The following is a 16,530-nucleotide window of genomic DNA, read 5'->3' as shown; positions in this document are numbered from 1 at the left end:
GTTGAACGAGTTACCAACTGCATTCATGTTTCATAACAAACAGTAACAAATTCATACAAAAATCTGAAAATTCACTGAAATACACACAGATGTAGTATGCACCACATGGAATCAATGTCTGATTTACCAAAATACACGCTGGATGATTAACAGATAAAAATAGAAATCCAATGGCTTCAAGGAGGCCTACTGAGTGTTCAAGGGGGCGCTCACCAGTTATTATGTACTTCTGAGAGAGAGATGTATGTAAAGTGAAGTTGTTTGCATCTGAACACATGCACAGTGGAGAGATTATTGTCATACCTCTATACTACTACTTTGAGGTAATGTGGATGATATTTCTTTGGATATTGTACTTTTGGAAATTGTACATGATTTAAGCACACAGCTAACTAAAATGACTGCTCCCTTGTGCTAAAAATATCAGCCTGAATTAATCTAAAGTACACTATACATAGCAGCTATTCAAATAGGGAAAATGAATTTTGCCAGACTAGACAATACCAGCTTTTGAAAGTACAACCAATGAATTGCCAAATATATAAAATGTAAAAAAAGTTATTGGCTCATTTTTAAACAATTTACCTGTGAAGTTCAGGAAGTGAAAATGACCAAGTGGAGCTAGCACTATTTTGAAAGGTGCACATCTGGAGTAAGGCCAAATTGTATACTCTATAAACCCATATTACAACCATCAATCATACACCAAAATAAAGGGAATTAAAGGTTCTTGGAACAATACCTACAATATACAAAGTTTTTTTTTAAATAGCCAGTATAAACAGCGAGAAAACCCAGGAAAAATCTTTTTCTTTAAACTTCTAACTATGCAAAATACGAAACTGTATATTTGGTGTCACAGTGTATGGAGTGCCACCTAGCAGAGAAAGGGGAGTAACTTGTGAGAATTGCATCCCTTTGTCAATACAAAGTATAGCTAGGGAGACTATCAAGTCTATTGGAGGGCTGGATTCCACAGGAAGCAAAGTAATTAGCAACATTAATGTCATTGGGTAATGTATTTGATGGAGATGCATCCACCTTATAATCAGGCCTGTGAGTTATCAGTCACTATAACGAGGGAGTGGTGTAGTGGTGTATTCAGATTCTTAACATGTAAAACTACACGTCAAGATATTTTAAGTCTTACTTTATATTTACTTTTCATTAAAATTCTTCTGGCTTTTATGGTATTTGAGATTCCTTAGAAGTAAAATTACATGTTGAGTTAATTTAACAGTCTTGCTTTTATGGTATTTCAGATTCCTTAGAAGTAAAATTACATGCTGAGTTAATTTAACAGTCTTACTTTTATGGTATTTCAGATTCCTTAGAAGTAAAATTACATGCTCAGTTATACTCTTACCTTCCATTTACTTTTGATGAAATTCTTCTGAATTTGAGCACTAACAGAGGCATGGATATTTTTGTCTCGTGCAGTGTTCCCAGAAATCCTGAAATTTATAAACATATTGTATTCACCTGGAACCTGTTAGGTATAAATCTGATGAAACATTCAAAATAGTGTCTAGAGTAATTTTACATCTCTGTAAGCTAAATGTAAATGCCTAGAAGGTACCATCCATACATGTCACAGATCTACCCCTGCAAGAACAAATTCATGCCTTCCTGAACACTCATGAACTATTCTTGAAATGTTCTTGATCAATTCATCATCTGAGTTCATGAACAACATATTCTGTTGACTTGTAACAATCATGTAAAAATCAAAATACGTAAACAAAAATTATCCTGACGAAATGATAGTGAAAGAAGACATATGACTGGTTAATATATGTGCATGATTTCAGCAGCTAAGCCTCTATTTCCCCACAAACAAAAAAGCATGCAAACAGTTCTGCAACGAGTAAAAACCTTGAACCAAAACCATGGACTCCCGTGGAACGGACAGATGAGAATATTTTCAATATCATTTCTTTTAAGTCAATAGAAGTACCAAGATGAGATTATTAAGAATATAAAGGAAATGATTTAGTGAGAGCAAAATTAGGAGGAAAAGTGTAGTGTACCCAGCCAGGATCATCAAAATTCTGAGTATCTTGGTCATTAATGATTATTTCAGTGGGGGTTATATGGATATTTTATGGGTTCTTATCACTAAATATTACTCTGCTTCCTTATTCTAAATCATATCCCCCCTCCCATTTGACTTTGATACAAGACGCGGTACTGCATCTACTATAGGAATTTAGATGTTCAGCATCATTTTCTGTCTCAAGACCATTATTTGTATGATTTGATGTAATTTGGTAAATTAAAAAAATAGTTGTTGTGCCAAATTGTACATAATAATAATACAGATGCAAATAACTCAATCAAACTGGAAGCGATACACAACATGCAGAGTTGGAGTAGATTTAATGACATTAGGGCCTATACCACAGAAGTCTGATGTTTTATTAATAGAAAACAGTGAAAATTTGTGATAGCATGAAAAAAATGCATCTGTACTATATATATATATATATATATATATATTTTAATGTAATGATGGTTTCATAACTTTTGTCATATTTTATTGATAAAACATCAGGCTCCTGTGACTATACCTGTGGCTAGTCAGCCTCAGTTAAAATAAAAGGCAATGAAACCAGTGACAAAATTCTCCAAATAATGTAAATCCTCTGTGTGTTGAGTATTAAGTGGAAGGATTAAATAATTTGGAGTTGGATCATAACTTGTGTATTAAGTGAAAGGGATTAAATAATTTGGAGTTGGATCATAACTTGTGTATTAAGTGGAAGGGATTAAATAATTTGGAGTTGGATCATAACTTGTGTATTAAGTGGAAGGGATTAAATAATTTGGAGTTGGATCATAATTGTTGTGTATTAAATGGAAGGGATTAAATAATTTGGAGTTGGATCATAACTTGTGTATTAAGTGGAAGGGATTAAATAATTTGGAGTTGGATCATAATTGTTGTCTATTAAGTGGAAGGGATTAAATAATTTGGAGTTGGATCATAATTGTTGTGTATTAAATGGAAGGGATTAAATAATTTGGAGTTGGATCATAACTTGTGTATTAAGTGGAAGGGATTAAATAATTTCGAGTTGGATCATAACTTGTGTATTAAGTGGAAGGGATTAAATAATTTGGAGTTGGATCATAATTGTTGTCTATTAAGTGGAAGGGATTAAATAATTTGGAGTTGGATCATAATTGTTGTGTATTAAATGGAAGGGATTAAATAATTTGGAGTTGGATCATAACTTGTGTATTAAGTGGAAGGGATTAAATAATTTGGAGTTGGATCATAACTTGTGTATTAAGTGGAAGGGATTAAATAATTTGGAGTTGGATCATAACTTGTGTATTAAGTGGAAGGGATTAAATAATTTGGAGTTGGATCATAACTTGTGTATTAAGTGGAAGGGATTAAATAATTTGGAGTTGGATCATAATTGTTGTGTATTAAGTGGAAGGGATTAAATAATTTGGAGTTGGATCATAATTGTTGTGTATTAAGTGGAAGGGATTAAATAATTTGGAGTTGGATCATAACTTGTGTATTAAGTGGAAGGGATTAAATAATTTGGAGTTGGATCATAATTTTTGTGTATTAAATGGAAGGGATTAAATAATTTGGAGTTGGATCATAACTTGTGTATTAAGTGGAAGGGAATAAATAATTTGGAGTTGGATCATAACTTGTGTATTAAGTGGAAGGGATTAAATAATTTGGAGTTGGATCATAATTGTTGTGTATTAAGTGGAAGGGATTAAATAATTTGGAGTTGGATCGTAATTGTTGTGTATTAAGTGGAAGGGATTAAATAATTTGGAGATGGATCATAACTTGTGTATTAAGTGGAAGGGATTAAATAATTTGGAGTTGGATCATAATTGTTGTGTATTAAGTGGAAGGGATTAAATAATTTGGAGTTGGATCGTAATTGTTGTGTATTAAGTGGAAGGGATTAAATAATTTGGAGTTGGATCATAATTGTTGTGTATTAAGTGGAAGGGATTAAATAATTTGGAGATGGATCATAACTCGTGTATTAAGTGGAAGGGATTAAATAATTTGGAGTTTGATCGTAATTGTTGTGTATTAAGTGGAAGGGATTAAATAATTTGGAGTTGGATCATAACTTGTGTATTAAGTGGAAAGGATTAAATAATTTGGAGTTGGATCGTAATTGTTGTGTATTAAGTGGAAGGGATTAAATAATTTGGAGTTGGATCATAACTTGTGTATTAAGTGGAAGGGATTAAATAATTTGGAGTTGGATCATAACTTGTGTATTAAGTGGAAGGGATTAAATAATTTGGAGTTGGATCATAATTGTTGTGTATTAAGTGGAAGGGATTAAATAATTTGGAGTTGGATCGTAATTGTTGTGTATTAAGTGGAAGGGATTAAATAATTTGGAGTTGGATCATAACTTGTGTATTAAGTGGAAGGGATTAAATAATTTGGAGTTGGATCATAATTCTTGTTTATTAAGTGGAAGGGATTAAATAATTTGGAGTTGGATCATAACTTGTGTATTAAGTGGAAGGGATTAAATAATTTGGAGTTGGATCATAATTGTTGTGTATTAAGTGGAAGGGATTAAATAATTTGGAGTTGGATCATAATTGTTGTGTATTAAGTGGAAGGGATTAAATAATTTGGAGTTGGATCGTAATTGTTGTGTATTAAGTGGAAGGGATTAAATAATTTGGAGTTGGATCATAACTTGTGTATTAAGTGAAAGGGATTAAATAATTTGGAGTTGGATCATAACTTGTGTATTAAGTGGAAGGGATTAAATAATTTGGAGTTGGATCATAATTGTTGTGTATTAAGTGGAAGGGATTAAATAATTTGGAGTTGGATCGTAATTGTTGTGTATTAAGTGGAAGGGATTAAATAATTTGGAGATGGATCATAACTTGTGTATTAAGTGGAAGGGATTAAATAATTTGGAGTTGGATCATAATTGTTGTGTATTAAGTGGAAGGGATTAAATAATTTGGAGTTGGATCGTAATTGTTGTGTATTAAGTGGAAGGGATTAAATAATTTGGAGTTGGATCATAATTGTTGTGTATTAAGTGGAAGGGATTAAATAATTTGGAGATGGATCATAACTCGTGTATTAAGTGGAAGGGATTAAATAATTTGGAGTTTGATCGTAATTGTTGTGTATTAAGTGGAAGGGATTAAATAATTTGGAGTTGGATCATAACTTGTGTATTAAGTGGAAGGGATTAAATAATTTGGAGTTGGATCATAATTCTTGTTTATTAAGTGGAAGGGATTAAATAATTTGGAGTTGGATCATAATTGTTGTGTATTAAGTGGAAGGGAATAAATAATTTGGAGTTGGATCATAACTTGTGTATTAAGTGGAAGGGATTAAATAATTTGGAGTTGGATCATAATTGTTGTGTATTAAGTGGAAGGGATTAAATAATTTGGAGTTGGATCGTAATTGTTGTGTATTAAGTGGAAGGGATTAAATAATTTGGAGTTGGATCATAATTGTTGTGTATTAAGTGGAAGGGATTAAATAATTTGGAGTTGGATCATAATTCTTGTTTATTAAGTGGAAAGGATTAAATAATTTGGAGTTGGATCATAACTTGTGTATTAAGTGAAAGGGATTAAATAATTTGGAGATGGATCATAATTGTTGTGTATTAAGTGGAAGGGATTAAATAATTTGGAGTTGGATCATAACTTGTGTATTAAGTGGAAGGGATTAAATAATTTGGAGTTGGATCATAACTTGTGTATTAAGTGAAAGGGATTAAATAATTTGGAGTTGGATCATAATTGTTGTGTATTAAGTGGAAGGGATTAAATAATTTGGAGTTGGATCATAACTTATGTATTAAGTGGAAGGGATTAAATAATTTGGAGTTGGATCGTAATTGTTGTGTATTAAGTGGAAGGGATTAAATAATTTGGAGTTGGATCATAATTCTTGTTTATTAAGTGGAAAGGATTAAATAATTTGGAGATGGATCATAATTGTTGTGTATTAAGTGGAAGGGATTAAATAATTTGGAGCTGGATCATAACTTGTGTATTAAGTGGAAGGGATTAAATAATTTGGAGTTGGATCATAATTGTTGTGTATTAAGTGGAAGGGATTAAATAATTTGGAGCTGGATCATAACTTGTGTATTAAGTGGAAGGGATTAAATAATTTGGAGATGGATCATAATTGTTGTGTATTAAGTGGAAGGGATTAAATAATTTGGAGCTGGATCATAACTTGTGTATTAAGTGGAAGGGATTAAATAATTTGGAGTTGGTTCATAATTGTTGTGTATTAAGTGGAAGGGATTAAATAATTTGGAGTTGGATCATAACTTGTGTATTAAGTGGAAGGGATTAAATAATCTGGAGTTAGATCATAACTTGTGTATTAAGTGGAAGGGATTAAATAATTTGGAGTTGGATCATAATTCTTGTTTATTAAGTGGAAAGGATTAAATAATTTGGAGATGGATCATAATTGTTGTGTATTAAATGGAAGGGATTAAATAATTTGAGTTGAATCATAATTGTTCCAGTAAATAAAGTGGGGTATAATAGTAATGTTTAAAAAGCTGAAGACAATGTTGATTACCTGTAATAAACTAACTCCATCTTTCTTTCAGATCAGACAGCAGAAAAGTAAAATTATTAGAGGATGAAGTTTGTAAGTTAAGGAAGAAAATTTGAAAACTGGAGGATCCTATGACCAAGATTGAAGAGACCTTAAATAATTTCTGCTGCAACAATGTTAAAGATCCAAATAGTAATTGGATGGAACAGCTTAAGTTGCAGATGGAGACATTCAATAGTGACAATGAGTGTGATTTGATTAAATTATCGACCCTGAACATCTTCACAACAAAAAAAGAGTTATCCAACAGGTCCATCTGAGAAAAAAAGATCAGTAAAGTAGGAGAAAACCCAAAGACAGCCTCTTGACGGTGAAAGTCAAATATGCTTGAACACAAATGCCCCATTATCTCTTGGAGAAGTAATTAATGATAATATTTAAAGGTATGGTCTGTGAAGTCCTTTGTCTATTTGTTAATAAAAGCCAGTAGATACTGTAATAACAATAAGACAGATTACACTGGACAACAAATTTTTACAAAAGTCATGTTACTGAAATAAAATTAGTCAATTCTTATCAATTTTTATGTGCTGAACACGAATATGACAGTCAAATTGCAAAATTGGCTCTAGCTTTTTTGTAATCTGCAAGAAATTAATGTTTACATAACGAAATGCATTCCAATAGTAAAAGGTCAACTGTAATAGCCTACCTATAAAAAATCAAGTCATTGACTACATCTTAGATTTCTTCGCCTGTCTCTTGTACAGCTGTTCGGGAGCATCTCTGAGGAGTGTCCAGCAGTAGTCAGCCAGCATTGTAGTGGACCATTTTCCCTGGTATCTTTGTTCCATTGTTGCGATATCTTGATGAAAACGTTCGCCGTGTTCATCACTAACAATACCACAGTTGCTAGGAAAGAAATCCAAATGGGAATGAAGGAAGTGAATCTTTAGAGACATATTGCAGCCAAGTTTCTTATACTTCATCAACATGTCTTCTACTAGTTCCTTATAGTTTTCTGCCCTAACATTTCCGAGGAAGTTTGTAGAAACTAGGCGAAAAGCATTCCATGCTTGTTTCGCGTCACCTTCCAGCAAGTTGTTGAACCGGTCATCTTTGAAAAGCTCTCGAATCTGAGGACCCACAAAAACTCCCTCTTTAATCTTTGCTTCGCTGAGTCGAGGGAATTTTTCATGCAGGTATCGGAATGCTGGCAAAGTCCGGTCAATGGCTTTCACGAAGTTCTTCATCAAACCTAGTTTGATGTGAAGGGGTGGTAGCAAGATTTTCTGAGCCTCAACCAGAGCTGGGTGTTGGATATTCTTCTCTCCAATGGCTACATTCTGCCTGTGAGTCCATTCCTTCCTCATGTAGTGCATTTCCCTTGCTCGGCTATCCCACTCGCATAAGAAACACATGTATTTTGTATATCCTTGCTGCAGTCCCATTAAAAGGGCAACTACCTTCAAATCACCACAGAGGTGCCAGCTGTACTTGTTATACTCAATGGAATTCAGTAGCTGCCTTAAGTTATCGTATGTCTCTTTCATGTGGACAGCATACGCTACTGGAATAGATGGAAGAATGTTTCCATTGTGCAAAAGCACAGCCTTGAGACTCAGTTTCGAAGAGTCCACAAATAGTCTCCATTCTTGTGGGTCATGAGTGATTTTTAAAGCATTCATGAGGCCCTCAATATCGGAACAGAATATCAGATTACTTTCCTTTCTGAAGAAAGGCTCCAATTGCTGGTGGCGCTTTCGATATGCAGTAATTGTGACATCTTCTTCTAGAAGATTCCATTGTTGGAGTCTTGATCCTAGCAATTCTGCCTTGTTCTTTGATAAGTCCAAATCACGAATCAGGTCATTTAGTTCTTCCTGTGTTATTCTGTGTGGGGTTGATGATGCACCACAGTGAAAATCTGGATCACTGCATGCTGATGGACCAGGAGAAGAACAGGTCGACTCACCTTTGTCTTCGTCAGATGAATCAAGAGAATATTCTGCTGGAGGTTCTGGAATAGGAAGTCCCTCACCATGTGGAACTGGTCTCAATGCAGACGGAATGTTTGGGTAGACTATTCTCGACTTCTTTCGCTTCGTTATTCCGCCGGAAAGAGGAGGAACCAAGCAGAAGTAACAGTCATTTAGGTGGTTGCTTGGCTCTCTCCACACCATTGGGACTGCAAACGGCATTGATGACCTTTTGCAATTCAACCACTGTGAAAGCTGTGTTGTACATGTAGCACAGCATATATGCGGAGCCCAAGGCTTGTCTTGGTCACCAACCTTGCATCCGAAGTAAAGATGATATGCCTTCTTCACTTGAGAATTGATACTTTTCTTCTGGTTGGCAAATGTCACTTCCCCACAAATATAGCAAAAATTGTCCGCGGTATTAACACACTTTCGAGGCATTACTGTTCTTTATTGTACGTAAATGGATAAAATAATAAGTTTTATGTAACAGTAGCTTGAACTGTCTCGCACAACGTCTAAAATATTTTAAATGCTGAACCTATCTGATTGGGCTTTATATAGTACACTGCTTACGTCAGCTTCAGCAGCCGCCTGGCATTAGTATAATAGGCCTACACATGTATAGTACACTGCTGACGTCAACTTACTTCAGCAGCCGCATGGCATTAGTATTGCATTGCATCAGAAAATGATGCAATCAACTGTGGATGATGTGAGCATGATGGTATTATGCAATGTTACATCATTATTCCGGATGTTGCTGCAGTCCTACTGGAGAAATTTACACAGTGAAACATAGAAAATGAGGTATATGAATATCTTCAAAACGAGAGCCAATACAAATTTTTCACGGTTATATTCGTGTTCGGCACACCAAAATACTACAGATTAGGGCCTTTTCAAGTCAGTAATGATTTCACTGTTGACCAGTGTTATGCACAAGGGTACCTGCAGGGGATTTTTTGCAAGGGGGGGGGGCAGTCAGTTATGGCCGGGAAAGTTAATATAGTAAGCAGTCTGAAACTAAAGCTAATATTTACTACGCGTTTTGAACAGAATCTTGTGACATATTTTCAGCTTCATTTGCATGATTAAACTTGATGGAATTTAGATATATATATATATTTTTGCAGTATGATTTTTTTGGGGGAGGGGTCAAGTGACCCCCTTGACCTATGCTGCAGGCACTCATGCTTATGCATCAATCTTTGTATTTTCTCACCAACAATTAATTATTAATTTTTGTAAAAACAAAATGGCAATATGCTATTCTTGACCCTTTTTGCAAACGTAAATCTTCTTAATATAAATTTTATGTCTGATAATTTAGTGGATTTTTAAAAAAAATGCAAAGTGATATGTACAAAAAATTATGATACGTTTAAATAGTTATTATTTTGATAACTGGATTGAGTATGAAAAATTAAAGGGTACGAAAAAATACAAGAAATACGGTACTATAGGTATTTGTAGTTCATCAGATAATTAAATTTGTTAAAGGAACTGTTCATGAACAGTCATGAAACATTCATAAGAAACTTTGTTCATCATAGTTCATGAACACGTTCATGCACTTGTTTATGAATGATGATGATTTTAATTATAAACTGTTCATGAATTCAGTGCATGAATATTTCATGAACTGTTCAACAGTTTACAAAGTGTTGGTTCATGAACAGCTCATGAATTCCAAGAATTTACCAATTTCTGTTCATGTATATTCATGAATAATTCTTGAAAAGTTCATGACGTGTTCATGATCAGTTCACAGGGGAATGATTTCAAACACATAAATTGAAAGATTTTTATTAGTAGATTGGCTTCTAAACCAGTAGACTTTTTGATAGCATAAATTTTACTCTTCCAGGGGAGAATGAAAAGAAAATGTGCATTGCTTTACCATAATAAATATTCTCTTCATACAATTATAAAACATTAAGTTTTGAAAATGAATCAGAATTGGATTCTGACAGAAAATGTTACAATAATTTCCCCTTTAATCGCTTTGTATTTTGTGAAAAACAGAGAATGTCCTCTCTTTATCAACAGTATGATGTTGTAGTGACATGATAACCATGCTCAGCGTGCAAAGGAGTTCTAACTTCAGTTTTCCTGTTGCTGGCTTTGTAAATTTACTCCAATACTCCATCAAACTATGTTCAACAAGATGAGGGTGTCCAATACTCCATCAAGCTATGTTCAACAAGATGAGGGAGTCCAATACTCCATCAAACTATGTTCAACAAGATGAGGGAGTTCAATACTCCATCAAGCTATGTTCAACAAGATGAGGGAGTCCAATACTCCATCAAACTATGTTCAACAAGATGAGGGAGTTCAATACTCCATCAAGCTATGTTCAACAAGATGAGGGAGTCCAATACTCCATCAAGCTATGTTCAACAAGATGAGGGAGTCCAATACTCCATCAACCTATGTTCAACAAGATGAGGGAGTTCCTGATTTTGACTTAATATGTATTCCTGAGCCTCGTCCAGAAGGGCTTCTTTATCTTCATGGCAGCTCACATTCAAAAATCTGTTTGCAAGCTTTATCACTGTAAATTTATTTAAAAAAAGGACTGATTCATGCTTGAAATAAACAACGAAAAAATACATGATGTATTTATGCTTTTATGAATAATTTATTACAACTTTAAAATTCATAATCTTGTAACATATTTTAAATGGTATATTTTATTTAATGCCTTTGAAAACACAATACAAACTCAGTACCTTTTGGTACTTGCCTGTACATACTTCAACTCTGATATGCAAGTACTGTTCAGCTTGTAATATTTCTAAGCCACTGGTTCCTTAGCATTGGAAGATAACATGCTTTTCTGCATTTTTACATGAACTGAACAAAAAATGTAAGAGCTGTTCTTAATTATTCGTTTTAAAACATTGAACAATACAATAACAATTAAACAAAACCTTAAAAAATCAAAATACTTACTGCAGTGTATCTGCATCAAAACACTGTTTTAACATTGGCTGCTCCATTTTATGTCCCCACTGCCAAAAGTTGGCAGAGTTTTATCAATGGCTCAGAACATATCATGGACTACCTTTTATCTCTTTGTTACTCATAACACTTCAAATAACATCTTGCATTTGGCCTTAAACTCCCCTAATTCCAACAAATAGGTAATCAATTAACAGCTTGCTGTGTACACATCATGTCTTTATTAACTATAATCCTATTTCTCTGCCATGTATTATCATACTGGTCATTGTACTGGTGGAACATTTTGAGTCCCCAGTAGACTGGTTCATTGTATTGTTGGGATATTTTGAGTCCCCAGTAGACTGGTTCAGCCTGGTTTCTCTAATTTGTTGACAGAATGCATAAAAATATCATGTTTGTGTTTCTTTTTTTTATTGAATTTTTAAAAAAATCTCTCAATTTGAAAAGCAGTAGATATCAACTATAATACAGAATATTTTTGGTGAAAACTTAACTGTAGTATTATTCATATTTGATACTGTTTTAACTTTTAATCACATACACAATAAATCTAGCTAACCTGAAGCATTTGTCCTCGTACTAAGGACTTCATCAGCAGACTGATCTATGCTCTATCAACGTAAAATCACCAGTGAGACATTTTGTGAAAAATAAAACACCTGGAAACAGGATGTCTCGAATAATGAACACATGCATGAAAGGTTATCAGAAGAGATTATAGTGAAAGTTGAAAGGCTGAAAATGCTTGCTCAGTTGTGGGAACATGAGGAGTTTAAACAAAGACAAATTAGTAAGTTTGAGACTGTATGCAAGAAATGGGTTGTTAGTGTGATCGTGATTCATTGTCAGATGGTTGGGAGAAGAAGGTGTCAAAACATACACTCTTGGAATCAGAACTGTTGGTGTTAAAAAAAGGTTTGAACTTTGCCATTTCACTAGAAAAACTGCCATTTGTTGATTTACTGACAGCTATGGAATCTGCCAATGGGAATATATCTAATAGTGATATCGATGAACTTGGAGCCAATGTAGTTGGTGTCTTGAAAAAGAAGGGTAATCATACCAAACCTAACATTAGTAAAGACGAAAAAAAAAGCCTTGGCCAGTCTTCAATGAAACAAGGACATCATTATTGTTCCTGCTGATACGGGTCAGTGCACAGTTGTAATGGACAAATCTACTTTTTTACTTTTGAACTGGTTGATAAGGCTTTGTTATTTATTAATGACAGATTATCATCTGAACTTAACCTTACAAAGAGAACACCTCTATCACTACAATTACCAAGAAATTGATGTTGTGCTTTAAGTACACATACTCTGTCTATGATGGAACATTTTACCTTCAAATATATGGTGCTGTTATGGGGTCTCCAGTTTCCCTATAGTGTTAAATTTATATATGGAATATTTTGAGTCATTAGAACTCACCACTGCTCCCCATTCTCCATGTTGCTGGTACAGATATGTGGAAGACACATACACACACACATGCACTAAGCAGAAGTTGGAATATGTAACTGAATTCACAGATCACATTAATAGCATTCATCCAGATATTACCTTCACCAAATGGAGAAAAAATTGGCAATTAGCATTTTTAACACAAACACCATCAGAAACATTGATGGCATGTTGAAAAAAACTGTTTATCTTAAACATATGCATACCGACCAGTACATTGATCTTGACACGCACCGTCCATTAGATCCCAAACTTTGGGTGGCCAGAACATTGTATCACAGAGCCAAAGTTGTGACATCTGACTCCACAGATATTATAAAAGGAAAACGACTGTGTCAATTCTGCCTTCAAGAGGAGTCATTTTCTGGAATGAGCAATTAAGAAGGTTTCCAACAAAGATGAGCAGACCAACTAGGAAAACAGACTCAAAAGGTAGCATCATCCTACCATATGTAAAAGGGAATTCCAAATGTCTGAGGCTTATTTTCCATCAACATGAAATTAATGTATGTTTTAATCCTTACTGGACAGATGCAAGCTCCTTACTGGACTGATGCGAACTCCTTACTGGACAGATGCGAACTCCTTACTGGACAGATGCAAACTCACCCAAAGGATAAGACTGATATGAAAGATATTTGTGGACCCATCTATCACATTACGTGTGAAGGACAGGGTGGAATTTAGTGCAATTATGGCTATATTGCGGAAATGGAAAGGACACTGAAATCAAGATTTAATGAACATGTTAGGCCTTATTCAATGTCATCTGATGCATCATGGCACATCCATGTTTGCACTGGCTATACTATATCCTTGACTCAGTAAAAATCTTAGATTGATAACAAGTCTGGTCTGAGAGGGTGGTTAGGAAAGCTACCTATATATGTATGTACAATCAAATGAGACTGGGACAGGGGCTGTTACAACCTGCCACATAACTGGGACAAGAGATTAACATCGTTCACTATTGTCTCTGGCGATGTTTTAAGTCCGTAGAAAATAGATTATTTCTTGATGAACCCCTTAGTACAAAGATGAAACCTTCATGTTAACTTTCTATATTTATAGTGTATGTGATTTAAAAGTTAAAATATCATTAAATATAAACTGTTATGTGCGGTAGATGGCCTTTAAAACTGTATTTTAGGCACACTGGTAGAATCCCAAGCATGATCATATCCTCCAAATTATTTTAAGAAGCATCGGAATGAAAAGTTACAAACAATAATGATTCTAAAAAAAACATTACTGCAAGAGGTTGAAGTTACACCCAAGATGATAACATACATAGAAATTTAGAAATCACGTTGTTTTTGTTTCCATAGAAACTTCATAGTGTACAACAATCATGATGTTTGAGCTTTAAAAATAATAATGACTTCTAACCAGTTAAAGTCACCCACATGTTACATAAAATCCCAATTTCTGTTTAGAACAAAGATGAGTGGAAGCTTTTTTGCACACAACTAGCAAAAGAGAACCAAAATATGAAAAATTGAATATTATCATTTACATGCTTCTCAATATAGACAGCTACCAGTAATAGATAATATATGCCAAGTACTGGCCCTTTGCAAATGGCTGCATGTTATAGAGAGATCCCAGAAATAGATAATATATGCCAAGTACTGGCCCTTTGCAAATGGCTGCATGTTATAGAGAGGTCCCAGAAATAGAAAATCTGTGCCAAGTACTGGCCCTTTGCAAATGGCCGCATGTTTTAGAGAGGTCTAAGAAATAGAAAATATGTGCCAAGTACTGGCCCTTTGCAAATGGCTGCATGTTATAGAGAGGTCCCAGAAATAGAAAATATGTGCCAAGTACTGGCCATTTGCAAATGGCTGCATGATTTATCATCATAAGCAATAGATAAATTTACTAAGGCTTTCTAGTTAATATAGATCTGAGTGATTTTGTATTTGCTAAGATCACTTCCAACAGATTCAGGTTTAGTTACCCTACTCTTATGATCTGAGTTAAACCTTCCTTAACAGCTTTGTCCGTTAACAAAGTATTCATATTTCAATAAAGCAATCACTGCAAAGAGAACTATCCATGATGTCTCTACAATCACAATGAGAATTGTTAGTGACGTCCCTACAATCACAGAGAGACAGAGAGAGAGTGCTGTCTCTGCAATCACTGCAAAGAGAATTGATAGTGATGTCTCTAACATCACAAAGAGAATTGATAGTGATATCTCTACAATCACAAAGAGAATTGATAGTGATGTCTCTACAATCACAAAGAGAATTGATAACGATATCTCTACAATCACAAAGAGAATTGATAGTGATGTCTCCAACATCACAAAGAGAATTGATAGTGATATCTCTACAATCACAAAGAGAATTGATAGCGATGTCTCTAACATCACAAAGAAAATTGATAGCGATGTCTCTACAATCACAAAGAAAATTGATAGCGATATCTCTACAATCACAAAGAGAATTGATAGTGATGTCTCTAACATCACAAAGAGAATTGATAGCGATGTCTCTAACATCACAAAGAGAATTGATAGTGATGTCTCTACAATCACAGAATTGATAGTGATGTCTCTACAAGCACAAAAACAAGAATTGACAGTGATATCTCTACAATCACTGCAAAGAGAACTGATAGTGATGTCTCTAACCTCACAAAGAGAATTGATAGTGATGTCTCTACAATCACAAAGAGAATTGATAGCGATATCTCTAACATCACAAAGAGAATTGATAGTGATGTCTCTACAATCACTGCAAAGAGAACTGATAGTGATGTCTCTAACATCACAAAGAGAATTGATAGTGATGTCTCTAATATCACTACAGAGAGAAGTGATACTGACATCCCTATAATCACAAAGAGAACTGTCAGTGATATTCCTACAATCACAATAACGAGACTAATCAGCAAGGTCTTCACAATCACAGAGAGAATTGTCAGTGTTGTCTCTACAATCACAAGAAAGAGAATTGATAGTGATGTCTCTCTAATCACAACAAAGACAACGGATAGTGATGTTTTCATAATTGCAACAATGAGAATTAATAGTGATGTCTATATTCACAACAACAATTGACAGTGATGTCTCTATAATCACAACAACAAGAATTGATAGTGATGTCTCTGTAATCACAGCAATGAGAATTGTCAGTGATGTCTCTACGTTCACAACTAAGAGAACTGATAGTGATGACTCTACAATCACAACAAGAATTGATAGTGATGTCTCTATATTCACAACAACAAGAATTGATAGTGATATCTCTATAATCACAACAAGAATTAATAGTGATATCTCTACATTCACAACAATGAGAATTGTCAGTGATGTCTCTATAGTCACAAAGAATACTGTCAGTGTTGTCACAGCAAAGAGAACTGTCAGTGACGTATCTATGATCACAGCAAGAGCTTTCACAGCGATGTCTCTATGATCACAGCAAAGAGAACTGTCAGTGACAAATCTATGATCACAGCAAGAGCTTTCACAGCGATGTCTCTATGATCACAGCAAAGAGAACTGTCAGTGACATATCTATGATCACAG

General features: G+C 34.3%; 1 protein-coding gene across 1 annotated transcript in view; it reads right to left on the bottom strand.

The window, feature by feature from the left end:
• LOC149788506 (calcium/calmodulin-dependent protein kinase type 1-like) overlaps positions 1 to 16,530 on the bottom strand; it is a 193,296-nt gene that overhangs the window by 24,205 nt on the left and 152,561 nt on the right. Inside the window, exon 9 of the mRNA XM_089974504.1 lies at positions 1,367 to 1,454. Within this exon, the coding sequence (XP_089830630.1) occupies positions 1,367 to 1,454 (88 nt within the window). The remainder of the gene's footprint in view (positions 1 to 1,366; positions 1,455 to 16,530) is intronic.

Source organism: Sinohyriopsis cumingii, chromosome 11 (assembly GCF_028554795.1).
Source record: "Sinohyriopsis cumingii isolate HCF-2022 chromosome 11, ASM2855479v2, whole genome shotgun sequence".
NCBI classification, from domain to species: domain Eukaryota; kingdom Metazoa; phylum Mollusca; class Bivalvia; order Unionida; family Unionidae; genus Sinohyriopsis; species Sinohyriopsis cumingii.
This window is presented reverse-complemented; position numbering and strand designations above follow the sequence as displayed.